This window comes from Orycteropus afer, unplaced genomic scaffold, assembly GCF_000298275.1.
Source record: "Orycteropus afer afer isolate SDZICR_OR568_19922 unplaced genomic scaffold, OryAfe1.0 scaffold00001, whole genome shotgun sequence".
Classification (NCBI taxonomy): domain Eukaryota; kingdom Metazoa; phylum Chordata; class Mammalia; order Tubulidentata; family Orycteropodidae; genus Orycteropus; species Orycteropus afer.
Window position 1 is genome coordinate 28,643,576 of NW_006921588.1, and position 13,259 is coordinate 28,656,834.

Consider the following 13,259-nt stretch of genomic DNA (forward strand, 5'->3'; position numbering starts at 1 on the left):
CCTGCTATGTTCTGAATGTACAATTCACTTAATTGATGTGCAGCAACTTGGATAAATCAGACCTCTTTACATCACTTCAGTGCACTTGCCTATTATAAAGATGAATAGGTGGCAAGTAAAAGAAAACACAGGCAAAGCTCATTTTACTGTTTAAGCCTACATTCAGGGTCCTAACGGACAACAGCATTTAATTCAACTCTATTCTCAAGGTCTCCCAAGCATAATGAAGGAAAACTCAAGCCTCATAAACAATAGTTTTTCTTTCCTGGGAAAAATATCATTATACTTTCCCAATAATTGGGCCGCCACAATTAAAATGCTGGCTTTGTGGAGGTAATAAGGTCTACTGTTGCTTTAGAACTGTACTTACACCAGAAAGTAATGCCATCTTTCATCATCCACGTCAATAAAGCTAGCAGTTTCAATAAACCACATCAAAAAGGTCTGGAGCCTTTCATGATATTCTCGAAAGCCTCTACATGTCATGTCAGCCTAGGGAAAAATCCAGGAAAAGTCAGGTGAAACTCATCACAGAGGTAAGTGAAAGTCTGCAAAACATAACTATGGGAAAGTGTTTAGAAGTCCCAGATTAAGATGTGTACATATTCAGCACGTATAGAAAATAGATGCCTGTTTTCAAAACTAATAAAAACTTATTTCTTGAAATTAAGAACAAATCACTGGAAATAACACATAAAAAAAAAAAAATAGCATGCATGTTTCAGGCAAATAGAATAACTTAATCCAAGAAATATCCAGTCTTATCTTTACCTTGTAAATCTGAAAGGTAAAGTTTTCTCCTCCTGTTGGACTGAGAACAGAGTAAGTGTGAAGTAAGGTTCCGTATGGTTTAAAATCAACTTCCTTTTCCAGCAAAGAAAGAAAATCACTTGTGTTTGTGCAAAATCCAGGTGGAATGATTTGTCTAATTTTGCCCTCGACATCATCTGCCTAAGGAATGGAGATTTAAAGGACATTAAAAATTAATACCAAATTTCATTTTAGTTGAATATGCTTAACCTCTTTGAAAATGACAAAATCCACAAAAATCACAAAACTTAGTTCGCAAACTAAGGAAATAAATACACAGTGAACTGGAAAAGGGTAAGTTACATGTGTAATATGAGCTAAAATATGAATAAAAATAAGAGGAGGAGGCAAGTAGCCCGATAGCACATGTTAAGAATAAAAGCAATGCTACTGAAATTCTTAATATCATATAGAAAACGGTGACTGTATGCCTTTATGACAATTTGAACTAGCTAAAACAAAAAGCTGTTTGTTATTTTATGTGTGTCAAAGAGATCATATTATCCAAAACATGAAAAGATCACCAGCAACAGTGAGGGGAGGCTAGCATCTGAACAAATGAATACCAATCTCTCAATGAATAAGCAGACAGGTTACCACTCCCTCATATGTCAAACTCAAAATTAAGAAGGTAGTTTTTATAATATACCCACTTAGGAAATACATAAATTATATGAATGGCTACATTATCCACTGGCACAGTTTTTAAAGACTTGGATTTTGTGAAGGTAAAGAGAGACATGTCTGGACAACAAAATTAAACTCAGAGATTAAAATTACCCTTGTTAAACAACCTTGATGAATGTTAAAACTATCAGCTGAGCAGACTTCATAATCCTTTTCAAAACCCCAAAAGACCACTTGATTGAATACATTTAGTACTTCTCTTTAACCATGAATATTTGATGAAGTCTTACAATAAAGTATTACTGCTTCTCACCAGGCAATAAAACTTAATGAATTGGTCTCAACTTAACAAAACCTTATCCCTCAATACAGTCCCTAAAAGCCTGACATTACATTCAACAAAATGAGCTTGCATTCTATTCAAACTTTTTCCTGAACAATGAGGCCAGGTTTTTACTTAATGGAGTTTGCCGTGAGTTCAGCTGTAATGTTTGTATTGTATCTATTTCCACAAGGACTGACACAAGAACACTTTGTGTTAACTTACTAAGCAGCTCTTTCATACCGTTTACATGCATGATGGGTATTAGTTCTAAACCAAGACCCTTGCTACTTAGCATTCAAAACAGGGAAATTAAGATGCTTAGTACAAAATACACTACAAAAGGCTAATACAACATGCTACTAATTCCTGTCTTTTCAACCATCTTTTAACTAAGTAGAAGCAATGCACCTGCAGATGAATAGCACTTTATTATCATTCAGTTACATTTTAGGATAGAGAACCAGGAATGGAGTTTATCACAAACAAGTTTATCCTAAATGTTCTGGTACCACCAACATTTATATATAACTTGTTTATAGCTTTAAAAAAAAAGGGCTCTTACTGAAAATATAGCTCTTCAACATTTTGCCCAATGGCTCATGTCTAATATATACACTAGTACATCAGGTTCTTGCAAGCTATTCACCCAGAAGATTAAAAAAAAACCCTGCATTTGACAGGATTATCTTTGCTTATTTTAAAAGTACTACTTGATAAGTATCTTTCCTTGAAACTGCTACCTAATGTGAAGAGACATCTTAAACATATTTTATAAAATTAGTACAATTTCAATAACTACAAGAGGAAATAATAATAATAATGAGGGATAGTTTTAATAGGTCTGTTGTATGGCAATTAATATCCAAAATACTAATGAATAAAGTAGTACAATTTTAGTTGTTTTAAAAAAGTCAAAAACTATACTTCATAAACAAGTTTATAATTTATCAATTTAAAAAAATAACTTACAGACATTTATAGCATGTATAATTTAACTTTTAAAAACTTTCCCTATGTCCTATCTTCTTAATAAGGCACTGCAAGTCATGAACAGATCACTTTACATTTCTTGCATCTTCTCTACTTCCTACATTTTTTCAAAAACTAAGCTTCAACTGGCAGTTCTGGTAGAAGAGCGAGCAACCCAAAGATGTGAGCTCAACAAAGTAAAAGAGTTAGTGTATAACTTTCAGCCTTGAAAGGATACCTATTTATTGTAAGAAAAATTTCAGATATTCAAATTTTTTGCTCTGGGAAATTTTACAGATTATCTAAAGAACTCTTTTACAGGGAATTAAAAGAAGGAATCTGTTAGATATGTATAGATAAGGGAAAAAATGTGTATATGATTTACTTACACAAAACACGTAACTTAAAACTAAACAGTTCCTCAAACCTAGAATTCAGGACTATGCATCTCTAAGGGAAAAATGTTTGCATTTCTCTATCCAACAGATTCTTCTTTAAAAAACAAAATCTATAACCACATGTCTTAGAGAACTGTATTCTTTTCTAAAGCCAGCCAAACAAAAAGAGTTAAAACTTTTAAATATTGATTTTCAAATTGAGTAGCAGGCCAGGTAATAAAATTATCATTAGAGAAAAACCCTATTTAAACAATTTTTAATGTAGAGTTAAAGTCAACTAAAAAACCTTTTAGTTTCAATGCTTGTAGTTAAATGTCTTTAAATTCTACTTTCTTAGATCACTGAAAAATTCCCCATATTCAAGGATATCAATATAAATTTCAATTAAGATTATATAAAAAGGGTAAAAATTCACAGTGCCTAAAGCATCTGACTGCTAAGCAGAAAGCTGGTGGTTCAAACCCACCAGCCACTCCATGGAAGCAAGGCTGAGAATCTACTTCCATAAAGATTTACTGTCTCGGAAACCCCAGTGGGGTCGCTATGAGTCAGAATCGACTTGATGGCAGTGGGTTTGTTTTTTTTTTTTAAGATAAGAATTCAGAATGCAATCTGGTACATTTAGCGAAGACAGACACCTTACAAATGTTTTCCTAATATGTGGCCACTACTTTAAAAAAATAATGGTTTACTTCAATCTTAGGTAGGTCATGATGAAAGTTCTGGACTATATACTGCCTTAGTGTGGTCATTTCAAGTTCCAATGTTCTATACTTTGTTACATATGAAGATGTTCATATGAAAAAATTTTTACTTTTCCTCCTCAGTGTATAAAAAGGTGCCTGAGACAATTTACAATAGCAAAAAGATGGAAACAACCTAGGTACCATCAACCGAAGATGGATAACCAAACTATGGTACATACACACAATGGAATACTATGCAACCCTAAAGAATAACGAAAAATCTGCAAAACACCGCATAATGTGGATGAACTTGGAGGACATTATGCTGAGTGAAATAAGTCAATCATAGAAGGACAAATATTGTATTAATCCGTTATTGTAAAAAGTCAAGGAAAAGTTTATATATAGAAAGAAATTTTCTTTGTTGGTTACCAGGGGTGGGAGGGGAGGGAAGGGAACATTGTTAGGTAGAGACAAGTATTGATTTGGGTGAAGAGAAGGGAAATATACCAAATGTGAGAGATCAACACGGTGGCACTGAGAAAAAGGAAGATAGAGAGAGGTGCATGGGAGATACTGACAACAAAGATGAATTCTTTTGCATATACAGTACTGTGTTGTCAGTGAAGGCAAATACTGATGTATGAGTGGATAGATGGGTGGACAGACTGAACTATTAGGTAGTCTATGCAGGGGGGGAGTGTGTCCATGACCACGTATAGGATTGGAAGACAATGTTTCCACAAGTGTATTTGTATGTTCTGTAAGAATTCCCCAGTATATAGAAGAGCTGACAAGAGATAAGGTTGTAGTCACTTCTTGGCCACAGCCAGCTACCCAGAGGGAGTAAGCAGTTGGACCTGTGGGCTCGGGACCATGGTTGCAGGGGACATCAAGCTCAACTGGCATAACATACTACACAAAAACATTGTTCCACACCCTACTTTGGCGAGCAGTAACTGGGATCTTAAAAGATTGCAAGCAAAAAAAAAAACAAAAAAAAAAGATTGCAAGTGGCCATCTAGATGCAATGATGGGTCTCTCCTCATCTAGAGCAAAGAAGAATGAAGAAAACCAAAGATGGAAACAATTAGTTCAAGCAACTGGTGTACCATGTGATCCTCAGCCTATACAACCATGAGACCAGAAGAACTAGATGGTACCTGACTACCACTGTCAACCACTCAGAGGGGGATCTATGTGGGAAATCTTGGATAAAGTGGGAGAACAATGTGGAACAAAACCAAAATCATTAAAAAAAAAGAAGGGGGGGGGGACCAGGTTGGCTGATCTGATAGAGCTTGGTAGAACCCTTGAGACTATGGCCCCTAGCCCCTAGCTGCCCTTCAGGTTTGGAATTGAAACCACTAGTGTAGCTTCTAGCCAAACAAAAGACAGGCATATGAGCTGAACATTTACATTAGATACACTCCTTGGAGAGATTAATCATGGGAGAACAGAAGGGCATAGGGAGACAGCTTGGGGGTAGGAATGCCTGGAAAGGACGGACACAAGGGAAGGAAGTGGGAGGGGAACTGTTGCATTGTGGTAAATTGCAGTCAATGTCATGAGACAAAGTATATGTGAGCTGCTATATGGGAAATAAACTTGCTCCAAATGAACCTGTGATTTGGATGAAAATGAACTTTCATCCAAATCACAGTAAAAATTAAAAAAAAAAGTGCTTGAGAATAACTGGTAACATGTTATAATATAAATATGTTTACACTTATTTTTATTCAACATACCATCTGAAAACACAGTAACATTAGTCTTTAATTTCTTATCCTAAATAGCACCATTTGTCTATGGAGAGTTATTTTTGAGGTAGCAATCAAAGACATGTTAGGTAGGTAGTACATGTTATCCTTTACCTGGCTAAAGTGCCACATAGAATTAACATTAACTATAATTCAAAGAAGGAGCTCTGGTAGCATGGTGGCTAAAGCACTTGACTGCTAACCAGAAGGCTGGCGGTTCAAACCCACCAGCCACTCCTCGGAAGGAAGGTTGGGCAATCTACTTCCGTAGTGATACTGCCTCGGCAACCCAAGGAAGGGTCGCTATGAGTCGGGCCGACTCGACGGCACATAACAACAACAACGTAATTCAAAGAGGGAGCTCTGGTAGCACAGTGCCTAAGGCACTTGACTGCTAACCAGAAGGCTGGCAGTTCAAACCCACCAGCCACTCCTCGGAAGGAAGGTTGGGCAATCTACTTCCGTAGTGATACTGCCTCGGCAACCCAAGGAAGGGTCGCTATGAGTCGGGTCTGACTCAACGGCACAGAACAACAACAACAAAAAAAAAAAAGCAAAAAAAAAAAACCCCACATCTACTTAATTTGTTCAATCACATACTCACTATATTTAAGCTTTAACTATATAAATTTGAGAACTGTTAGAAATTAAAATGTTTTTTAAATGTATACTTTTTCACTACTGGAAAATATAAGGCTATTATTATTTTTATTTAGAGGGCATTAGATTCAAACATCTGACAACAGTGTTTTGCTATCTAAATTCACAAACCAAATTTCAAGATAAAAATTTAAATATACAATTTTAAAGCTTATGGTAGTTCATAAAAAGTATTACCCACAAAGAAAACTGTCACAAGTATCATAAAGAGTATAGTGAACCAGCAGTCTACCAAAGATTATTTTTTTCATTTCTTCAAGATTAAATTTTTGTAAGTACCCAGAATTTTGCCATAAAGAGGCTAAAGAATACAGGAATTAAAAAATATATATGCTCTAATCTATTCTGAAACTCAACCACATTAATAGGAGACAAAGATAAAACAGATGGCTGAAATTCACAGATAATACAAGACCTTACCATGTTATTTCAACTTTCTATACCAAACCTTTCCCAGAAATGCTAGCAATTAGCAAGATTAAACAATCTTAGTTATATACCTCTTCAATGAAAGGGAATGAAATTATCTCAGGACAGGGGAAGTATTAATAAAAGCAAAGGTCAGGAACAAACATAAGATGGGTCACCAATGTCTGAATATATAAACAAAAGTTTATTGTACTATAAAATGCAGAATAATTATGTGGCCTTTAAAGATGGTTGGCTAGTGGAGAAATTTTACAGGCATCTTAATTGTGTCTCAAGAATTTTGATGCAATTTGAAAACTCAAATTGGAAAAGAAAAAGAACGGATGATAAAAGATTATTAATTTAATGGCAAAAGTCTAATATGTAAATTAACCTTAAGCATGTTTGCTGTGACTTCTGACCATCCAAATGAGCATATATTTTATACTCAAAAATACTACTACATAATATGGTCTGTCCAAACTCAAATAAGGTGTTATGTAACAGTCAGACCTAACACATCCAAACAAAACTTTTAAAAAAATAATTATTATTGAGAATATACAGAACATATACCTATTCGATAATGTCTACATCATGTATAATTTAGTAACACTGATTACATACTTCGAGTTGTGCAACCATTCTCACTCTCCTTTTTGGAGTTTTACCTCCCCCATTAAGCCTAAGGCATTTGACTGCTAACCAGAAGGCTGGTGGTTCAAAGCCATCAACCACTCCTCAGAAGGAAGATGGGGCAATCTACTTCCGTAGTGATACCGCTTCAGGAACCCAAGGAGGGGTCGCTATAAGTTGGATCCGACTTGAAGGAAATGTGTTTGGTTTGGTTTTGGTTTATTAACACAAACTCACTGCCCCCTAATGTTCCTACCTAACCTGTCAAGTTGCTGTTGTCAATTTGATCCCATACAATAAGATCTTAAAAGAGTGCAATGTTCAAGGCAGATACTCTTTACAAATTAAGCAAATCTACTGTTTGGTTTTCAGAAAACTTTAGGGGATGTTTTTGGTTTAAGGTTAAAAGATTATCTCAAGGTAATAATTTCAGGGGTTCATCCACCCTCCATGGCTTCAAAAAGACTGGATTCCACAAGAATTTGAAATTCTGTTCTGCATTTCCCTCCTTCTGATCAAGATTATTCAATAATGGTAGCCACATACCCATCCAGTTCTTCTGGTCTCATAGGAAAGGAGGCAAGATGTTCATGGAGGCAATTAGTCACACATTCCATTTTCCTCTCCTAGTTCTAACTCCTTTTTCCTCTGTTCCAAATGAATACAGACCAACCGTTTTGCCTTGGATGACTACTGGCAAGCTTTAAGACCCCAGACTATGCACTTAGAACAGTAGTACTAAACATTTTATTAGGCCAATTAACTGTGGTTTCTCATGAAATCATGACCCTAAACTTCCAAACCAAGAAACCAAATCCCCTGAAGTGTGTTGCTGTACATAAGCAGCCTCAGCAGCTACTATCCCCCCCTTTTTGTGGTCATTGTTTTAACTCCATCACACAACTTTTAGTAATTCAACTTTTTACACGTGTATAAATTACTGACAGCAATTAGTCAGTTGTGTAATCCTACCCTTTAATCAATGCAATTTTCCAAACAGAATCCTTGATTTTTCCCATTTAACCTACTTTTTCAATCTTCCCTATCTCAGTTAGTAGTACCACTACTGCTTAGACAATAAGGCCCTCTTTGTTTCCCTCATTCACCACATCTAATTTGACAGTGAATCCTACTGATTCTACCTCCAAAATATATTCTCAATCTGACAAAAGAATCCATCCAGTGTTTCCTATACCAATGCAATGTTCTGGTCCCCTTCTTTACTTCTTGCCACCTATACTGTATTCTCTTCATAGCAGCTAGAATTATCTTTTTAAAATATACATCACATCATATGACCCCCTCATCACCTGTTTAAACCTCTAAAGGTTGCCAACCATTCTTATCTCTTCCAAACGCCTTATCACCCTACATGATCTAGCTTTGCCAACTCCTTCAACTATCTCCTATCAATCTCTCCATCACCATAATTTTTAACCAAACTAACCTTTCTGCACTATAAAAATGGCGAGAGTGTTCTTATTTCAGAGCCTTTGCATTTGCTGGTCCTTCTGTTTAACAAACCTCTCTCCCTCTTCCCCCATTGTTACATGTCTGACTTCTCTTCATCATTAAAGAATCAGCAAAAACATCAATTCCTCAGAGACCTTCCCTGCCCACTGTGTCTAAAGTCAATCTCTTTCTCCAGTCACTCTGTTGTTGTTGTTATGTGCTGTGGAGTCAAACCCGACTCATAGCTACCCCTCCTTGGGTTTCCGAGGCAGTATCACTACGGAAGTAGGATTGCCCAACCTTCCTTCCGAGGAGTGGCTGGTGGGTTTGCACCGCCAGCAGTCTGGTTAGCAGGCAAGTGTCTTTGCCACTACGCTACCAGAGCTCCCCCAGTCACACTATTACCCTAAAATGTCTCTTCATAACATTTAATACTATCTGGATTTAACTTAACTGTTTCTTTACTGACTTTCTCATGGCTAGAAAGTAAGCTTGATGAGTATCTTAGGCTGAGTTCTATACAGAGGCAAAACCAGTGAAGCTGGCAAGATAATGGCTCATACAGTTGTAGAGGCTGGCAAGTCCCAAATTCAGAGGTTAGACATTCAGATGGATGCTTCCCCTGACTCATGTTAACTGTAGGGGCTGACGAACGCAAGATCAGGCAGGTAAGATGGCAGGCTGTTAACACACAGGCTGTGAAGTCAACAATCCCAAGATCAGCAGTCAACATGCCAGGCCACTGGTTCAAGTCCAAAAACCAGAGGTCAGATGATGACAAGCCAGGGGCAGTATCTAGACTGAGCAAAAAGCCAGAGATCTTTGCCCTGGCTTTTCCATATATATTGGAAGCAGGTCTCACTCTGTAAAGAAACTCTGTTTCAACTGACTGGCTGCTCACAGCAGATCTCATCATGGATGTAATTACATCAAGATCATCATGGGGGATGACTACATCCTAACTGCTAAACCACTGAGAATCATAGCCCAGCCTAGTTGACACATAACCTTAACTATCCCAGTCCTCCCTTTGTCAATCTGGCAACTATACACATCTCCTTTAACCATATATACTCTCTATATAAAACAAAACCAAACCCATTGCCTTTGAGTCATTACCAACTCAAAGAACTGCCCCAAAGGGTTTCCAAAGCTGCATATCTTTATGGAAGCAGACTGTGTCATCTTTCTCCTGCAGAGGAGCTGGTTGGTTCAAACCTCCAAACTTTCAGTTAGCAGCTGAAATCTTTACTGTGTCACCAGAGCTCCTATCTCCAAATAAACAATTAATTATAAAGTCATACTTATGCCTAACATGATACAACACACATACAATTGAAAACTCATCAACCCTGATTGCATCTCTTATTTTATAAATGAAGATAACAAAAATGTTCGATGCACACATAAGAGGAAGAAATACTCAAAAGAATCACAGTCCTCGTTTGTACAACTGGTCATGTAGTTGGAGCTGGTATTTAGAACTACCTTCTTCCACCATATATTCCATATTCTCTTTTGCCCTCAACAAGCACCTCAGCTGGTCATGGTTCTTTGGCTGAGGGACCCAAACCTTCATTCCAGAAGGGTCTGGGACATTACTGGTCATATCAGAATTGGATTACTATACTTTTCCACTGACTTTAATCACAGGGCATAGTAGTAGTACTAAGAGACATCCTAAGGAAATCTGTATTCCAGACAATCTTTTCTTTACCTCTATTATGTAATATCAATCTGATTTCCCCTTGGTAATCAAGATCAATCAAACCACTTAATACAGAAATCCTTCTTTGCCTGCTGATCCAGAGGCATGAGGAGTCCAAAATGGCCAGGTGGCATTCTTTCTTTTTTTTTGCCCCACGGGAGATGCCGTGACTAGGATTCGAACCAAGGTGGCATTGTTAATGTCCACTTCACATTGTAATTGGTATTGTGTCTCCAAGTGGACGTATCCTCCCTTTGGGACTAAGACTTCCCAACCTGCAGAACACAGGATCACAGGGGCAGGAAGCAGAAATTTTTTGAGTGGGTCACTAGGGGTAATAATGAGTGATGCCACTCTATTTCCATTCCTTGGTTCCTGGACCCATGAATCCTGGCTATTGGAGAAATAGCACTATATATCAGATTCTGATTTAGAGCATATATAGCCTTAGGGAGAACACTGCCCCAACACTGAAAGGTACTGCCACCTACTGTCACACTTCTTCTGCTGTGAAGTGAGTCCTCTAATCTAAGGCGATGCTGTGTGGGATACCGTGATGGTGGATAAGGGTTTCTGTAAGTCCATGAATGGTAGTTTTGGTAGAAGCACTGTGCGAAGGGAAGGCAAATCTATATCCAGAGTAAGTGTCTATTCCACTAAGATCAAAACATTACCCTTGCCATCGTGTAAACAGTTCAATGTAATCAACCTGCCACCATGTTCCTGATCGCTCCAAGGAATAAATTACCTATTGCACACTCTGTTGGTCTCTATTAGTCATGGCTATAGACAAGCCAGCATTGGTGAGTGGAAGTCCATGTTGCTAAGCCCATGCATAACCTCCATTCCTGCTATCAGGGTCGTTTTGTTCATGAGGCCCTTGAGCAATGAATGACAGGAGTAGATGGAGAAAGATGATAACTGGTTTCCACTTGATTGTTAAAATTCTCCTCTGGTGAGATCATCTTTTGGTAAGCATTCACATGAGACAAAAATATCTTTACTTCTTTGGCCCATTCAGAGAGGTCTATCTACATATCTCTGCATCCTAATGTTCCAATAATGATCCAAGTCCCTAAACATCCAGCCAAACCAATGTGCACAACCCATGAATCAATATACAGTCGCAAATCTGGCCATTTCTCCATCCAAGCTAATGAACGACCAGATGCACTGCTCAAAGTTTGTCTCCTGGGAGAATTTCCCTTTACCACTGTCCTTTAGGACATAAACGGGCTAGAGTGCTGCTGCTATCCACTTTTGAGTAGTGCCTGCATATCATGCAGAACCATCTGCAAAGCTGTCATGAATTTTCTCTTCCTCAGTGAACTAATCATATGAGCTCTTCATGAGGCCATAGGTGCAGACTGGGAGAGGAAAGGTAATGTAACTAGAGTAGAGACCGTAGACATTTGGGCCACTTCCTCAAGCAACTTAATTGTGCCAGGTCCTTCTTGAATCTGATCTCTTACATATTACTTCCATGCAACGATGGAGTGCTGCTGTGCCATCCAACTTTATGACTCTATGAATCAGACAACACCCAGTTCAAGATGGGCAGATCAGGCCACATGGTGACTTGGTTAGGCATTCACTCTCTACTAAGGCTTGTTATCAAGTCAAAAGTTGTTTTCTCAAAAGGAGAGGGTGGAAGGGCTTTGGAGGGATATGTTCCCTCTAAAATCCAAAGAGTCTCAATAGGCATTCCACCTCCTTTTTACTTATTGGAGGGGCCAGATGTAATAACTTATCCTTCACTTTAATAGGAATTATCAACATTCCCCGCATCACTGTACCCCTAGAAATTTCATTGAGGTGGAAAGTACCTAAGGCGCTCTGGTGGTGTAATGTGTTAAGACATTTGGCTGCTGACCAGAAGGTCAGCAGTTCAAAGCAGAAGCTTTGTGGGAGGAAGAAGAGGCAATCTACTTTCATAAAGATTTACAGCCTTGGAAATCCAATGGGGGTTACTATGAGTCAGAATCAACTCCATGGCAGTTGGGTAGGGTTTTTGTGGGGAAGGTGCCTGAATTTTTGTCAGGTTAATTTCCTATCATCTAGCATGCAAATGTCTTACCAGTAAGTCTAGAGTTATTAATACATTTTCCTTACTAGGTCCAATCAGCATAATGTCATCAACATAATGGAGCAGTGTGACATCTTGTGGAAAGGAAAGCCAACCAAGGTCCTGGTGGGCTAATTTATGATATTGTGCTGGTGAGTTGATACTGTACAAGTGTAGTGCTAGCCTTGCCACCTGAAGACAAACTGCTTCTGATGAACCTTCGAAACAGTAACTGAGAAAAAGGTATTGGCCAGATCAACAGCTGCATGCTGCTCTTAGGTGCCACTGACTTGGCTCCAACTCATACCACCATATGTACAACAGAACAAAACACCCCCTGATCCTGCTGTCCTCACAATCCTTGCTAAATTTGAGCACATCACTGCAGCCACTGTGTCAATCCCTTTTGTTGAGGGTCTTCTTTTTTGCTGGCCTTCTACTTGACCAAGCATGATATCCTTGGTAAAGGATAGTTCCTCTGACAACATGACCAAAGTAGGTGAGACAGAGTGCAGCCGCTCTCACTTTTTTTTATTTTATTTTTTTATTAGGATTTGGGTGAAGATTTACAGAGTAAATTCACTTTTAATAAAGCAGATCACATATACTTTGTCTCATGTCATTGACCAAATTTACAATGCAGCAGCTCCCCTCCCACTTCCTCCCCATAGTTACCTCCTCCCACTGCCCATCCCTTCATACTCTTCTGCACCCTGAGCTATCTCCCTGTGCATAAGCAGCCCTTCCTTCTCCCA

The 13,259-nt window shown here is 38.2% G+C and overlaps 1 protein-coding gene across 1 annotated transcript in view; it reads right to left on the minus strand.

The window, feature by feature from the left end:
- Positions 1-13,259, minus strand: part of HAT1 (histone acetyltransferase 1) — a 92,200-nt gene that overhangs the window by 12,765 nt on the left and 66,176 nt on the right. The window contains exons 4-5 of the mRNA XM_007942686.2: positions 772-951; positions 371-492 (exon numbers count right to left, since the gene is read on the minus strand). Coding sequence (XP_007940877.2) covers positions 371-492; positions 772-951 — 302 coding nt within the window. The remainder of the gene's footprint in view (positions 1-370; positions 493-771; positions 952-13,259) is intronic.